Source organism: Triturus cristatus, chromosome 2_1 (genome assembly GCF_964204655.1).
Source record: "Triturus cristatus chromosome 2_1, aTriCri1.1, whole genome shotgun sequence".
Classification (NCBI taxonomy): Eukaryota; Metazoa; Chordata; class Amphibia; order Caudata; family Salamandridae; genus Triturus; species Triturus cristatus.
In genome coordinates this window covers 825603476-825619967 of record NC_140581.1, presented here as the reverse complement: position 1 = coordinate 825619967, position 16492 = coordinate 825603476, and the positions used below count along the sequence as shown (strand labels likewise).

Below are 16492 nucleotides of genomic sequence, written 5' to 3'. Positions count from 1 at the left end.
CCTGGGCTCCCACCTTTATTCAGTGGGCCTGGGATGTCCCAAAACTGGTACAGAGTGACAGCTAATTAATTATTACAGATTTTCTTCCCCATCCCTTCCTTCTCAGGAGCGGAGTGAAGCACTGTTGATTGCTCCATTTGTGTGGAGAAGCCTTTGTTCCTGCTCCCAGGGGAATATAATTTACTTGGCCCAGCAGGGTGACAAAAGGCTTGGGTTCTGATCAGGAGCTGAGCCAGTGAAAGAAGACAATTCTGGGATACCCATAAAGTGTACATGTGTGGTCTTGGGACCTACGAATATCAACTGGGCGCACACCTTCCAACCCAGTTTCATACCTTACAGGACTTTAGAGTTGTAGACCTAAAGGAAGCGAAACTGCACTCTAAGGCAGATTTCCCATTATATGTATGATAAAGTGTCACTGCAGGCAAAACGATAAATCATGCTGACTTTCCCTATAACTGCCCACTAAGGCCTTTCCTAGGTAAATTTCTAACCCCAAACAGTCCCCTTTTGCGCCAGGCTACCTGTGCGCAGTTACCAGACTACACATGACGGTAGTCTCACACATGCAGCCCACACACATGTGCACACACATCTGCATACGTGATCACATGTAACCACTTGAAAACCAGCCAGTGCACCTAAATATAGCTGTGTCACAGTGGTATTACCTTAAAAGGCGGATACTGGCGACAAACATGTGCAGTCCATTTACTGTATGCGTACCATGAGTGAGGCACATTTAGTGAGTCTAAGAAATGCAAAACCATGTGATCCAAAAAGCAAAAACTTCTGGTGTGCGAAATGGGGGGAACCCATTTTGCAACACTCTAGTAAACAAATTATCAGTCCACTCCCACCTCACTTTCAAGTGCTCGCAGACACACATCTGCTCTGGTACCCTGCCTCTGGTGTTACATAAAATGCTATGCCACTAATACCAGTTAAACAATCCCATAGTCCCCCCAGTTCTCAACCTTCAAGAAAACATAGTAAGCATGTGCAGCAAAGTAGCCTTCAATTGAAATGCACATGTGTAGTAGAGTCAGCTTGACGGGAGTAGCTGGTTCTTAATAAGGCAAGATCACTTTCCAAAGAGCATATACTCCTGCCTGCACAGAAGAGTGCCATACTGGTTCACTAAATAAAGCACAGAGCAGTAGAGACCCCATATGTCACTATCATCACACACTGAAATAGATGGAAGGCAGCTCTGGAGGAAGCCTGGCAGTAGTCAAAACAAAAGATATTATGATCACCACTGAGGAAGAGGCGGCGAGCACATCGTAGATGCTCAGCTGTTTGCTTAACGCAACACATACCACCCATAAATCGATTCTGTACATGGCCAAATGATTTTGCCTGATCACAGCAGCGATCTTAGAAGCAAGAATTGCACGTGTCATGGTGTTGAACTGGATCTACTGGTGCTAGCACTGTGGCCTGTTGTTGTTATTGTTGCAGAGGCAACTGGCACTGGAGCATTCTGTGCAACAGCGAGGGTCATTGGTGGAGATCGGCAGTAGCAGGGCTAGGCAGTAAATAAGTACCTACATTGCAGTTCATGTGGAAATGTGCAAACTGGTTTGGGGGTGGTGATTCCATGGCAATTAGCAGTTACTAGAGTCGTTTACATCCTGTATTCTGGTTCCACCATACTATTGGCCCTAAATTGATTCCCCAGTAGACCTTTCAGCACTTAACCTCAGGGTAGTCAGGCAGCAGTGCAAGGCTTACTCAAGGAGGTGGAATGGGATAGAAACTAAGAATCAATCAATCCCTCAATTCCAGTCAGTGCTTTCAAATGAAAAAATAAAAGTAGCTTTAATTAAAAAACTAACATAAATGTTATATATATACACAATGAAAACTATTCCTCTATAGCCCCTCTTGAATTGTGTAAGGTTACTCAGTGTTAAACAATGTAAAGTCTTTTAATTCAATATCCAGGAGTGCTTAAACAACGGACAAGCCACTCCTGCATTCAGAGAATCAATCTTACTGGACATTGAGGCTGACTTTTAAAAACACATTCTGGGGGCTGCTGCACTTTCTGCAGCCCCCCAAACACTCTAAAAACAATATTGGTGATGCCCCTGCCCCTCATGGGGCACCACAGCAGGAGAAAATGTAAAATTATTAAGCCATGGCAGGGGTTTATGGGGCACTCCTATGTCCTGGGCTCAAATGTTTTACTAGCAGCTTGTCCGCATGACAATAAAAGCTTTTCTTTGTTTTACATGCAGCCTCGCACCATGTTCTCTTTTTTTCAAAACTGGGTGGCCGTGCGCCCTCAGGCATTCAGGTTTGGTCATCATTTGGGAGCTCTGGGTTGAGCCCTAAGGCCCGTGCCACCCCTGCCAGCTCCCCACCCACCTTCACTGGACCTGTGTGGGAGCTGGCAAAACTCAGAGGTGGGAGCAAGCCCTCTGGCTTTTGCTCCCGCCTTGTGGCGAGAGCCACTTTGTCCTCTCCTGCCCGCCGTGGCCGCGGAAGTAGGCAGTGTGCCAGCTCACTCCACCCCCAGACACCAGATCAGGAGGCAGGTAATGCACTTGACACTTGGTGTATCCATTATGCCCTGGAGACATGAGGTCCATCTAGACATTGTGCTTGTGTCAGGCCCCAGAGGATGCGGAACCCAGAGCCAAAAGTAATCTTGGGGACAGGGCTTTACACCCTCTTCTCCAAGGGAATTCAATTATTGAAAATACACCAACTCAGGGGACTTAGCCCTCCCCAGGCTGATTTATACAAAGCGCTGCAGTATCATTTTACTGCCTGGCCCCCAACCCTCCTCCCCCGATATTCTAGGTTTTGGGCTCGTTTTACTCCTGCTGGCATATCAAAACCATCAGAAGCATTTTCCCCAAGCCTCCTAGCCTCTAAATAGGATTTTCATGGTGATCTTGCTTTTTAAGGCTTCCTTGCCAGACCTGTCCTCTCCATGGGCACCTGATGCTTTCTTCTGAAGATGTCCCAGGGGAACCCTCCAGGGTCCTCCAGCAAGTCTGTTTCCCCTTCTGTTCTTCAGGGGGCATAATGGGGACCGTGCTACGGGCCCTGTAGAGCCCCATCCAAGTCCTGGGGCCAGCTGGAGTTAAAGTCCTGGCAGGGTCATCAGGTCATCAGGTTGTCCCTCTCCTTCCAGCTTGGAATTCTTTTGCCGTCTTTACTCACAGGTCCAGTGTCTTCTCATCTGTCTCTACCTTGTGTAGAGGTTTTTAAGTGAGGGGTGGAACGTTCTAGAAGCCAGGCACCCCTGGCCAATCCTCCTGGGATGCCATATCATCACCCCTGCCCCAGCATCTTGCACAGCATTCTGGGACATTTTAGCATGGTGACTTCAAGTAGTCTATGAAAAGACCTTCCCTGGGAGCCTAGGCACCACCCTGTACTGTTACATCTCCCTTCCCACCAAACCTTCAAACAAGCTCTTCTTGTGTCTAACTCCAAACATTTGGCTTTCCCCCTTTGTTTCTGTGGGGTTGGGTTTTCCCAGCCCAGGTGCAGTGTTAGGAGTTAATTAGCAGATGCAGACTTCCTCCCCATCTCCTTGTTTCCCAGGAATTGGATCAAGCGCTGTTAATGGCTCCATTGTATGGAGCAGCCTTTGATCTTCCCGCTGACCAACAGCGTAATTACCTTGGCCCTATAGGGAACACAAAGGCCTGGAATCTGACTATTGCTAAGCCAGGGAAACAGGATCCTTCTTGAAGTACCATAAGGAGGTTAGATATGATGAACGGGACTGCAAATCTATACTGAGAATGCATGTTTATCCTAAGATTGATACCTCACTGGGCCCTATGAGCCTAACTGGGACGAAACTGTGCTTAAGTGCACATTTCACTTATGAAGTGTAATTCAAATACGCACCACACATTTTCAGTAAGCACTACAGACCTACTCTATGAATGCCCACTCACATTATAAGGCCCACGGCGGATCAACACCAATACTTGAAGGGTGTTTTCTGCGACAGACTAGCTGTGCGCAGATTATAGGCTGCACAAGATGGTAGTTTCACATGTGCAGTCTGCACACTTGTACTCATGTGCTCACGTTTAACCCCCCCAAGAGCCTCTTACCCTAGATGCACAGCAGCGACCTTATTTTAAAAGGCGCACACTGGTAGTTAGCACTCTCATTTCTATTAAACTGGATTTACAGTGAGTGAGACTCAGGTAGTGCGACTCCTTCACAGTAAAAGTCCAAAAACCAAGCAGTCAAAACTGAAATATCCAGGGGGATCAAAAGGGCGTCATCCTTTTCCTGCAGTTGCATTAAAACTCTTTGTCCCTGACCCTTATTCCTTGAGCCACATCAACTTTGCAGAACTGGGGTCTCAGTGGTTCAACCCTAATTGAAAGTAAGTCCTGATACAGAGTTGCCCAAGTAGCTGGCATACTCTGACAGGAATGCTACAGGCAGTATTGGCTCTCTTAAGTGTGATGGCAGCATTGACTGGAGGAATACTGAACAAACCTGTTGAGTCTTGTCCCGTAAGGAAAGGAAACACCACCAACCCATATACCTGTAAAATATGGGGGAGTGTTGAACACCGCAATTCCACCTCCACTTCCAGAGAGCCCACAACCCTTAGGCTGTCTCTAGAGAAACATGGGCCCGAATAAAAAGGGGTTAAGCATAGAATCCAGCCCAGCAGTCCTACACCAATCCCAAACATAACCGCCTCTAGAAATACCTGGTTCCCTGGGTCAGACCACTCAAGGAGGGGATGCAATTTAGGGGAAGTACATACTCTAAGTCCCTATATAGTCCAGGAGAACAGGGGCAACAGCAAGAAACAATGTGCCTACTCCTGGGGAAGTACAGAAATCCAGATGGCATTGTGACAGATCTTTTCTCTCTCCCTCAGATAAGTTTCAAGGATCAAGGACCAGGGTGATAGGAAAAAGAGAGGGAGGGGGAAGCATAGGCAATCAAGATGGCATGGTGATGGATCCTTTCTTCAAAAGGAAATGCTGTAAGAGATAAAGTGATGAAAGTGCTGGGAATGCTACATTGATTTCTCTTACAGTTGAGAGCCAGGACTGTTCTCAAAACACAAAAGGTACTCTTAGTCTGATCTTAAGGAGGCAGAATGAAGCTTTCTTGGAAAACAGAGTTCTGCCTCACATTTCAGCCTTTCTAATACCATTTAAAAGGTGTGTAAGCTTTCCTAAGGACCTTTAGTCACTGTGCCAACAATGCGTAAGGAATGATATTTGAGAATAAAGGTGAAGTACAATCAATGATTTGGAAATTAAGTTGCAGAACCACCATTGTCTTAACTTGAAATGCAAAGGTTGTAATGTAGAAACAGAAAGCTATATAATGTGATGATCTTTCATTATGCAATATAAGAACTCACACAGCGTGTGTTCATAGTGGGATGCTGTGCCTCAGATGATCTGCAACGTCACAGCAAACAGTGGTGATACATGTAAACGTGTTGTATTGTACATGCAATTACCCTCAATAGTGGGGTCGGAGTCTCAACTTGGGGTTTTCTGTCGTGCAGGTGCCATCGGGCAGCTGGAGGTCTAATCTGGATGGACGAAACTAAGTATTTGTTTCTTTCTGAGTTAGGTGGATACGACTGTCGAGTCAACAGGACGCCAGCAGGGACAATGTGTATCATTGGCTGGTGGAGTTACAAGACTGAGGTGCTAGGTCATAAGGCTTAGTCAGAGACTAGTGACTGTTTGACCTTTCTGCAAAATGAAAGTCTGACAATTACATATACTTGTGAAGTGTACATACAATGTGTGTTTTGTTTTGATTTCAATAGAGGTGTTTGTCAATATAACTGTAGGGTGTATATACAATGTGTATCTAGTTTTGATTTCTGTGTGTTTGTGCAATATAAAGACACGTGTTTTTATACATACGATATGGAGTCTTTTCGTGGTGAACGCAGTGTGTTGCGAGGATGGGTTGCTGTGCCAACACTTTGAACTTGAGCCCTGAGGATAAGCCTGACTGCTTGGTGCCAAGCTACCAGAAGGTGAGCAGATGTTATCGGACAAGTATATTGTACTCATTCTATTTGGAACAGTAGGTCATGATTGGCTATGATGCATCTTAGCCAGCCCGAAACCGCTGGGTCTAACAAAATCCTTGCTGCTGGAGCCAAGCTACCAAGGGTGAGCCAGGAATTCCTCACAGAAATCACTTTACTTTCAGGGGCCGTATTACACAAAGTGCCTCGGGGGTGCAATGGGCATTTGCACCCGCTTTGCGCACCCCTGGGGCACTTTGGCATTACAAAAGTTGCTGCAGACGTTTGTGCAGCCCCTTCTGTAATTCCAATAGCGCTGGTGCACATAAAGCGCCAGCACTATCTTCAGGGGGCATTCCCTAATTTGCATGGGGGCGTACCCCATACAAAAGAGGGAATCCCTTTGCCTGTGCGCCCGTACCGTATTACAGACTTGGGCGCAGATGCAAAGAAGCTCTCAGGAGGCGCACTGAGAGTGTGCCACCCAAAAGGTGGCGCACTGTCAGTGCACCCCCTGAGAGCAGCCATCTGGAGGGTGAAGGGGGTCCCACGGACCCCTCAAACATCCCGCAGGCAGGTGCAGTCACTCACTGCACCTGCCTTCAAGGGGATCTCTAATCCCCCTTCAAAGTGCAGGCAGGTTGCCACCTGCACTGTGAAAACATGGAGCGCATTCAAAGCAGCAGCTAATTTTTTCACATGAATGAGCTGCCCCCAGGGCAGCGCTATTTCGCAGCAGCCCTGAGGGCAGCACATTCATCATAATACGACCAATTTTCCATCATTGCGCTAGGCAAACCTTTTAAAAGGAGCGTCAAGTGCAATGGAGGAAGATGCGCTGCATGTATAAGGTGGCCCCAGAAGTCAAGTTGATTAGGTCTTGTGGGAGCTCGTCAGAGCTAACATCAAGACTGCAATCTCTTTACAGAATTTAACAATCTGATTTCCTACTTGCCCTTTTAACCCCTTCGCCGCGGCAGGAATTCCGCCGCGGCGCTGGGGGGGTTTGGGGGCAGCGCGGTGGCGCTGTGCTCGTGACGGAACCGCTCCGTCACGAGCCACGGTTGAGCTGTGCTCATGACGGAGTGGTTCCGTCACGACTCCGCCCACTGCGCTAATCGCCCGCACAGGCGGGGAATTAGCGCCACGTGGGTGGAGCGGTCGCCAACGGCCGTAGCATGACGGAACCACTCCGTCATGAGCACAGCGCAACCGTGGCTCATGACGGAGTGGTTCTGTCATGAGCGGGGAAGGGGTTAAGTAGGGGTGAGCGAAATTTGTATACGTTCCGTTTGTGTAATTACGTACAATTTTGGAAAATTACGCAAACTTACGAGTAATTAATAATTATGCCAAGTGCAAATCCATCATTTAGCAATATATATGTTAGCAAGAAATACGTCCTTGCTTACATTTTGAGACGCGAAGATGTTTGCTGGTAAACAATGGCTTGAAAATCACAAGCGGGGTAAGCAACAGCAGTTTGCGTTCTAACCATTTGCAATATTCCCGCGCGATCGCTGTCAAATTTTGCCATCGATGGCATGTCATTACTGGCTTTATTTCAGAAAATTCGCACACTGTAAAACTCCCGAACAATACGAAAATAACACAGATCTCATTTCAATTATTCCTGAACCTATGGTTATAGTAATGGCAGTTCCTCAGCTAAAAAGTGCATACTATCGCTGTTGATCAAACACCCAGAGCTTTCTGCAGAAATCGCACATACAATTCGTTTTTTTTGTTCCAAAACAAATTCAAACTGTATTATAGCATGAAGTGTTTCCAAACTGACACCGAATGATGTGCATCACATTAAATATGGTGCTTTTTTGTTAACTGTTACCTGTATAATAACGCCTTTGGATTTATATTCTGCTTGAAGGGCTCTGGAAAATGCAGTTACAAAAGCCTAGAAAAAAACAGATAACAATAGGTGAGCTCTAAATTACCAGCGTCACTTTCACTTTCACTAGTTCAGTTCAGTAAATCTTTATTTCGCTGATTAAAAATAAACATAAAAAGTACAAAATACAAATACAATATACAGTGTACAGTATATTTACATTAGATCTGAACCGACGGACATTAAAATCAGGTTAAAAACGAAGCTTTAAAAAGGCACTTTACAAAGGGCACATTGCATTATTAATTCATCATTATTCAATCACGGGTATTCCTCAATCTTACCGACACTCTCTAGAAATTTACAATCGAGCACAAAGTGCGGGGTGTCCACGGCCATTTGTAAGAAATTCAGGGCAATCTTGGCTTCACGTATTTTAGCCTCCTTTAAGATATGAACAAGAAATTTGCGACGGGGGATTTGATAAAAAGAACACAGAAGTACAAAATGAAGGGTGTCCTGCGGAGACCTATTGTCGCAGCCGCAGGCACCCTTCTGCTCAACCGTTACTGTGAAACCTGGAGGATAAGCTAAAATGTGGTGTAACAGGTTGAGCCTAAAAAGGCACATTAAAAATCTGTCCTGATGATTATGCATTAGATATAAATAGGGCTCCATTCCTGCTCCATTACTCACTCGGTGGTGTGCTATAACTGATTTTTTTAAGGAGTCAGTGCTTGCTCTTTGTGCTTCAAATTTATCCAGTAGCTCTCTTTTAATCTGGTGCCTACATGTGGGGGTAATGGAGGTAGGATCACTGAAAAGAGATAGGTGGTCGGTTGAATCCAATGTCTCTTTTATGTACCTCAGCCATGGGATACGTAGGTGGTTGTCCATTTGCAAGCAGTCCCCGGCTATTTGCCTGCTTAGTTCCGCTGCGGGATTCACCCATAACCTGAGCCATAACATAATGGGTCTCACCTTTACCAAGTCGGTGATATAAGGTAACCCCAGTTCTGTGTGTGTTATTCCTGCTGGGGTACCCTGTGGTAGTTTCAATATCCTCCTAAAAAATGTATCTTCCTCCAGTTGCAAGGGCCTTACATCTCTAAATCCCCAGACCTCCGCTCCGTAAATGGCTTTTGCAGTGCTGACCGCCACATACAGATTCATCACCTGTTCCGGCGACCACCTCCCCAGTCTACGAGCAAAGTTATGAATAGCCCCATTTGCCGATACCAGCTTTCTGCATCTATCCTCCATTAACAGATCAAACTTTGTATCCCTGTCAAACAGTAGACCCAGATAAGAAAAAGAGCTCACTGTTTCCAATTTGTGCGACCCTATTTTAAAAGCAAATTTCCTGCTTGGTTTCTTGCCAGCTATCATGACATACGATTTGCTCAAATTTACGGACAAATCTAATTCGTCCATAAACTCCACAAATCCATTGACCAATTGTTGTAGGCTCACGGCCGTCCTGGCAAGCAGGACGGCATCATCAGCATACAGTAGAACTGGAATGTGACGATTTCCAGCTTTGGGACAATCCACGTTTAAGGCAACCAACCTTCTCTCCAAATCGTTAATGTAGAGAGAGAACAAAAATGGGGCAAGGATACACCCCTGCCTCACTCCGCTCGTGCAGGGGAAGGGATCCGTGCACCCCGCCCCGTTGTGCAGCGGACCCTGGCAGTGGTGTTCCAGTGCAATTCTTTTAAGATGTCAATGAGTCCAGGCTCAATTCCCAGGTTGGTCATCAGATCCCAAAGTTTTCTCCTGTTCACATTATCGAAGGCTGCCGCCAGGTCCATGAAGCCCATGAATAGTGTGCCTTTACCAGCCTTTGTGTATTTAGTTATTAATAGGTACAAATTCAAGCATTGGTCACTGGTAGACTTGCCTGGCCTAAAGCCGTATTGAGTGTCTGCTATAATGTAGTGTTCTTCTGTCCATGACATCAAGCGACTCAAAATTGCCCTGCCCAGTAGTTTGGCCGATACGTCTATCAACGATATTGGTCTGTAGCACTGTGGATTGTCCCTACACCCCTTCTTAAAAATAGGGACAATCAGTGCCGTAGACCAAGACCGTGGCAGACCCGTGGCAATTGCTGCATTTAGGACCCTCGTCATAATGGGAGCTCAGAGATCAGGGTTACTCAGGTAAAGGTCAGGTGGCGTCCCATCAGGCCCGGGTGCTTTGTTGCGAGTTAGCCGTCTGATTGCTTGGGTAATTTCTTGGAGTGAGAATTCTACCTTGCCCGATCTGCATTCCTCCCATCCCGCTGTAGTCACAGTATCACTTTCATGATTATACAGACTCTTAAAATGTGCCACCCACTGGTCAGGAAGAATGCTGTTACTGATCCCCGGGGAGTTTTTCTCTTGGAAGCAGGGCCTGTTGATAACCCTCCAAAATTCGCTGAAGTCTCTATGTTCCCCCGCTTCCCTCAGGTCCGCCCACACTTCTGCTTGGAGCGTAATCTTCCTCTGCTTGACCTTTATCTTATAGGCCTTTCTACATAGGGCTACTGCCTGTTTGTCCCTAGGGTAGATTTTGAGACATAGTTTCAATTCCCTAAGTGCTCTCGCGCATTCGGGATTAAACCAGCGTGGCTGTGTTACAATTTTTACTGGGCCTTTTGCTTTCAGGAGTTCCCCTATCATGGTGGTTAGTACCTCAAAGGCAGAAACCAAACACCCACCTTCTACTAGGGGATCAAGACAGTCTTCAATTTGGTGTTTGCCTTTTATCACCAGGGATTTATAGAACTCCTCTGCATTGATCTTAGCCCATCTTAGTCGCCTCCCCTGGTCTGTTGGGATCAGTGTAGAGGCGGCCTGTTGAGTTCTACTGCGTCCGTCGCTGTATTCTAGGACCATTATCAGCGGGTTATGGTCGCTAAAGGGGTTCCAGTCTATTCTCACTTCCTTCACCCTGTCCTTTATGGCAGAGGATATCATCATAAAATCTATAATTGAATAACAACCTCTGCCCTTAAATGTTGGAGTGAGGAAGCCATCCCTCTCTGGGGTTATCAGATCTATAGTGTGGGTCATGGCAAAGGTGTCCAGAGTTTTCATGAGGCTGTTTCCCTCCCTGTTATGCTCGAAGTGAGGCCCACTTTCTACCGGACAGGATGACCAGTCTGCATTTGCGGGAATCAGTTTGGGGCAAAGGTGGCAGTTAAAGTCACCCATGATCAAAACTGCTGGTTCCCCGCCCCTTCTCTGTTGTTTGGTCTCATGCTTTAACCTATTTTCTAGTTCCCGAGTTACTGATTCTTTTCCTTCCCCTGAGACTGAGTTGTAGATGTTAAATATCAGTAACCTTAGTCCCTGCCCCTGAAATTCGACTGCCTGGATTAGGTGTGACGACCATGAGGGTTCTGACCATGTGCCTTCCAGCTCTAGATTAACATACAGGGCTAGCCCACCCTTCGCTCTGCCCGATCTTCCGCCCCTTACAGGGACAGAAAAACATTTAAAGCCTTCTAGTTGGTAGGCGGATGGGTCTAGTACCCATGTCTCCTGCAAGGCTATGGCATGGTACCCCTGGAGATTACTTATCCAGTCCACATTGTCAAATTTCCCCGCCAAACCAGCAATGTTCCAGGACAGTATTTTTAGGCCTTCCCTTGGTAGTTCACTCTCCCCTTCTTCACCCTGTGTTGATGTTATGGGATCTGCTGCCCTACTCTTAGTCCCTCCCTGACCCCCTTTGCCTGTATGTGTTTGGGTGATAACTGTCCCCTTCTCTGGGATGCTATCTAGATCCCTCCATTCCCCATACTCCTTTACCACCCATTTAGAGGCCCTTTCCTGGGGTGATTGGGATAGTCAGTCTAGTTCTTCTAAGGATTGCAAAGGTCTGAATCTGTTTGCCCACTGTGTGTAATCCTGCCCTCTCTGTCCCTCCTCTCTTGGCCAATTTCTAGCCGCTATGTTTCTTGGTCTATCCTGGACATGGTGTAGGGGATTTGGGGCACATCTCCTGGGGTAAAAGTGTCTTAGTGGTAGGGGGCATATTGTGCTGGTGTGATTTCTATTGTAGCCTCCTAGTATATATTTTACTAACTCCGTGTCCCTAAAGTTTGCCACGATGCAGTCTCCTGCAGCATCTTTCCTCCTGCTGCCTACCCAGTTAGTTCTTCTTACTAACAGGATCTCCCCACATTCTCCTCCTCTCAGTGGCCTGTGTATATTTAACCACTTAATTATTTTCATTTTTAACTCTGCATGTGACTCTCTCTCCCCTGCCCTAAGACCAGGTACTCCCGTAAAAACCACCACATAAGCGGCAGCTTCAGGTGGTAAATTGATACATGTTGGTATATAGTCAGTGGGGATATCTGGGGGACTGCACCCAGTTTGAGGTTTCTCTACACAGCACTGACTTTTTACAATCCCTTCTTGTGGGAGTGTAGGAATTGTGATCTGTGGGGTATTTTCGCGCACGGTTACCCCCCCTAGGTTAGGGTTACCCCTGTCTCCTTGAGCCATTGCCGAGGGTGTGTCATGTAGTAGCACTATGCCACAGTCCTCGTTACTCACACAGTTGTTTCTACCTCGTGCATGTTCCCCTGTCCTGATTCCTACTGCGGGGTGATTTACTATTTGATTGGTGTCAGATGTTCCCTTACTTTTCCCCTGCTTTGCTATTTCGTTTATTGCTTTGTCTAGCCTGCTTATAATTGGTTTTAGTTGGTTTACTATAAATGTTTCCATACGTTTTTGGAAATCGCCCATCACTTCTTCCAACCAACCTGGTGGGAGTTGCTGCCCTGCTATTGTACCTCTAAACTCTTCAATCACTGTCTCCCCCCTGCTTTTTGTCCCCCCTATTCCCCTGCTTTGCTTCTTTTTGTTAACTCTGCTCTTCCTGCTAGCCCCTGGTTTGAGTTTCCTGTTATTTTCCATCACTATTTCGTTTACCACTTGGGCGCAAGGGATTATGTCTGTAGAATTTTCCAATGACTCATTTCCCGAAATTTCTAAAATTTCCGGTGCAATGGGTTGTATCGGTGTGTTTGGGGTGGACAAGCTTCTCTTGGTTCGTTCTATCTCCCTGTTTACTTTTTGAAGCATCAAATCAATTGCAGTGGGTTGTAACACCCCATTTAGTGCCGCACCTGGGGGATTATCAGACCGAGATGACTGGGTTTTACTTGTGGCAGATCGTGTTTTAGTTTTGTTAGACATACCCAAAGTTTCAACAAAGTCAGTTTAAAAGGAACTATAGCACCATGAGCTCCCTACTGCCCTGGTTGTTCCAGCAATTGGTCAGATGGCCTACTTTTTATCCCTACCGTGTGTGTGAGTGGGTGGCTTCCCCCCAACTCAGTGCATTCAGTAGTCCTTACCAACAGGCTATTATTGGTGTTTGGAAGGAGCAATCCACTACCTGGGGGAAGAATGTCCATACAGTTCACAGTTTGTGTCTCTTTTCTCGAATACCTTTATCGTAGACGCAAGGGGGGTGATCCAGCCCAGCCTTTTCAGTCACGGATGGACCCGCCCTTGTCCCAGGCTTCTCCCGGTGCTCCCGCGTACTCCCTCAAGCCGAGGATCCTGGGTAGTGTAGTTTCTGCCCCTCCACTGCGGCCGCACTCGAGGATGCTGTGGCGGCGAAGGGGACCCAGGTAAGCTTCAAAGGACACCAGGCACCAACAGGTCAGCTGTACTTTACAGCGCTATGCCCCCAAAGTTTTAGCAAGGCTCCCCGCTCCACCGGGATGTTCGCGGCCTTATGAGCGCCACCAATCGCGTTGTGGACGTGCCCCCGGGCGGCTTTCCTCAAGCCGAGGATCCTGGGTAGTGTAGTTTCTAGGGACACAGCACACCAGCAGGTCAGCTGTACTTTACAGCGCTCTGCCTCCAAAGTTTTAGCAAGGCTAACTTCCTGCGGGACACTAGAGCGTGTCTCGCAGGATACTACAGGCTTAAACAAGTTCGTATCTGAAGAGAGGAGTCACAGCAGGTAAAGCACTGCTCAGCTTTTGCCAAAATAAAACATGCACCGACTCACTCTATGGGTAAGGTATCTCTCTCCCTGTCACAGCCGTCGTCTCCCCGGCGTCTCAACTCACGCTTCGTAGAACGAACGCACCAGGGACCAGTCGGGCGCCTCCAGCTCAAGGTAAGTCCAAGGTAAGTCCTGGAATAAGTTCCAGCAGCTGCAGTGTAAACACTCCTCAGGCTCACCTCGCCTTGCCTCAATTTCAAGTGTAGCAACGATGTATTTGGCCTCAGAGGTGCCTCCAGATACACACAAACAGCATCCCAGGGGGGGAATTCACGCTCTTTGCCCCTCTCTCGCCTCCACTATCAACCGTTTTTAGATTCGGGAGATAGAATTCCGAGAAATCCGCAAGGTAAAAGCTGCAATGGGAGCCGCAGAACGCTAACCAATCTCCACCACACAGAAAGGAGCAGTCCAAAGGATAAGTAGGAGCTCAGTGTCAAAAAAATACTTGCTTCCAAGTCTTTTTCACCAACTTCCTCCTTATAGTCCTCGAAAAAAGGGGGTTAAAGCCTTATCACTCCTTATTACTCCTTAAGACAGCTTATTTTTCTTCATGCAGAAACAGCCTGCCCCAGGTCTACCTCAAAAATACAGTCAGAAATTCCCTGCAAGCTATCCAGGACTCCAGCTCCCAGAAGGCACCACTGTGCAAAAAAATGTTTTTGCTTTTTTTTTTACTTTACTTTATAGAATACTCGTGCCAGTGGGCTTCGTACACGTATAATTCTTACTGTAGCCCTCCAAGGTATAACCGATTGCCCAGCAGCAGGCTGAAGTCCTTCTCCCCCGTTTTACAGCAGCTGTTGCAGCAACCTCCTCATCTGAGCACTCCAATCCAGCACTCCACGCGCTCCTCTCAACGAGCCTGCAGGAGACAAAATCTCCCCGGCTCCTCTGCTCACCCGCAGTCACCGCTATTGGCAAGAGAATTCCTCAAGGTGAGAGGAAACAAACGAAACCGGGCGCGAAGGTGAGCGCGAAATCGCCAGATAGCAGCTTCCCTCTACTCCATCCCCGTGTGTGCCTCCATTCACTTTCACTAATAATGGAACCAATGTTACAGGAAGAATAACATGTACCATTATCAACTCGGGGGCAACACATTGGGAACTACATTTACAAAGTTGGTATCTCAATGCCACCATATCAATTTGTTTCCACTGGATATTCTGAGAATTATAGATCATTAGAAACTAGATTCCTCCGACAAAATATGAAAACACTGTGAATAACACAGAGAACGCTAAAGCTGCTTCCAAGGAAAATAAACAAAATGCTTATTTGTGAAAACTGCACAAAGGCCATTTTGCTTCTGCTTTTTCTGTCATGACTACCACGTGGTCAGTGAGAATACCTTAAATAGAACATAAATAAACAGGTGCAAAAGTAAAAGAAAACTGCGCAAATGCTCCACTGAACTCCAGGTTTGAGCCCTAGTTACATGCTCAGGGTTCAAGTCAAAAGCTTTATTCGGTATGTAAAATACAACCATATAAGCAAGACAGGTAATAAATAAAAACTTAAAGTACATAGCGGGCCAAAATGTCTTATACAATAAGCACTATACTTTTATATATACAAATTCAACCGTTGCCATACCAAACTGGTAATCCATTAGAGTTGTTTTGGCAAGTGCAAAAATCAGCATGGAATAACAAGTATATTGAAACTATGCACAAAATACTATGTGCAAAAAGGCAATATTAAAGTGCGATATGCATCCGTAGACAACTCAAAATTAAAGAAGCGTAAGAGGGTTACTAACAGTACTTCATTAGAATTAATTAACAAAGTGCAAATTCTGCATAAAGTGACGAGTACATTATAACTGTACAAAAAGTGCTGAGTGAAGAGGCAATTTTAAAGTGCGATATGCATCCATGGACAACTCAGAATTTAAAATGCATAAAAGGGTGCAAGCAGTACATACTAAATGTGCAAAATACGCAAAACAATGGAAGCTAAGCGGAACAAATTATAGACTTCCTTATGTTTATACACTTTAACACATTTAATGCAACAAAAAAACAAATATCAGGGCTTTCCAAAGTTATTAAAAGCTTCATTGCTAATTTTGTGGACCTAACATTGTGTTTTAAAAAGAAAAGTTTAAGATAAAACTTCCTAAAATAACAATAAAATTTGCAGAACAGTAAAAAGTGACAGCAACTTTGCTTTGAAACGTTATCACAAGGGCACAGTGTATTAAATTTGATTTTCATGTGCGGGAATGAAACTAAGTGATGGACAATCCCGAGCCTTAAACGGGTTAGGACAAATTGATGGGAATTACGTGTCACAATCGTAAGGTAAGCCTGAAAACCTTTCCTCAAATTCAAATCATTATAAGATGCTATGGTTATTAAATTACTAGACTGTCTCTCTCTAGCCGCATTCTTGTATGCTAGAAACCTCAGTTTTAGATCTTTCTTTGATATCAATGCAGCTGCTTCTGGGTTCAAACAAATGTTACAATCATATAGGAGATTAAACCAGTAGTAAATATAGCTCAACCATGGTATACGTGATAAATTGTCAAGCCTCAAGCAATCTTTGATGATTGATTGTGTGAATATTGTCTCAGTTTTAGACCAGATGGAGCGCCA

The 16492-nt window shown here is 45.9% G+C and overlaps 1 protein-coding gene across 2 annotated transcripts in view; it reads right to left on the bottom strand.

Annotated features, from left to right (window-relative positions):
- HSD17B3 (hydroxysteroid 17-beta dehydrogenase 3) overlaps nt 1–16492 on the bottom strand; it is a 1137655-nt gene that overhangs the window by 81589 nt on the left and 1039574 nt on the right. For both annotated transcript variants that reach the window (XM_085632890.1, XM_085632892.1), the window contains one exon: nt 7860–7925. In XM_085632890.1, the coding sequence (XP_085489016.1) occupies nt 7860–7925 (66 nt within the window). The remainder of the gene's footprint in view (nt 1–7859; nt 7926–16492) is intronic.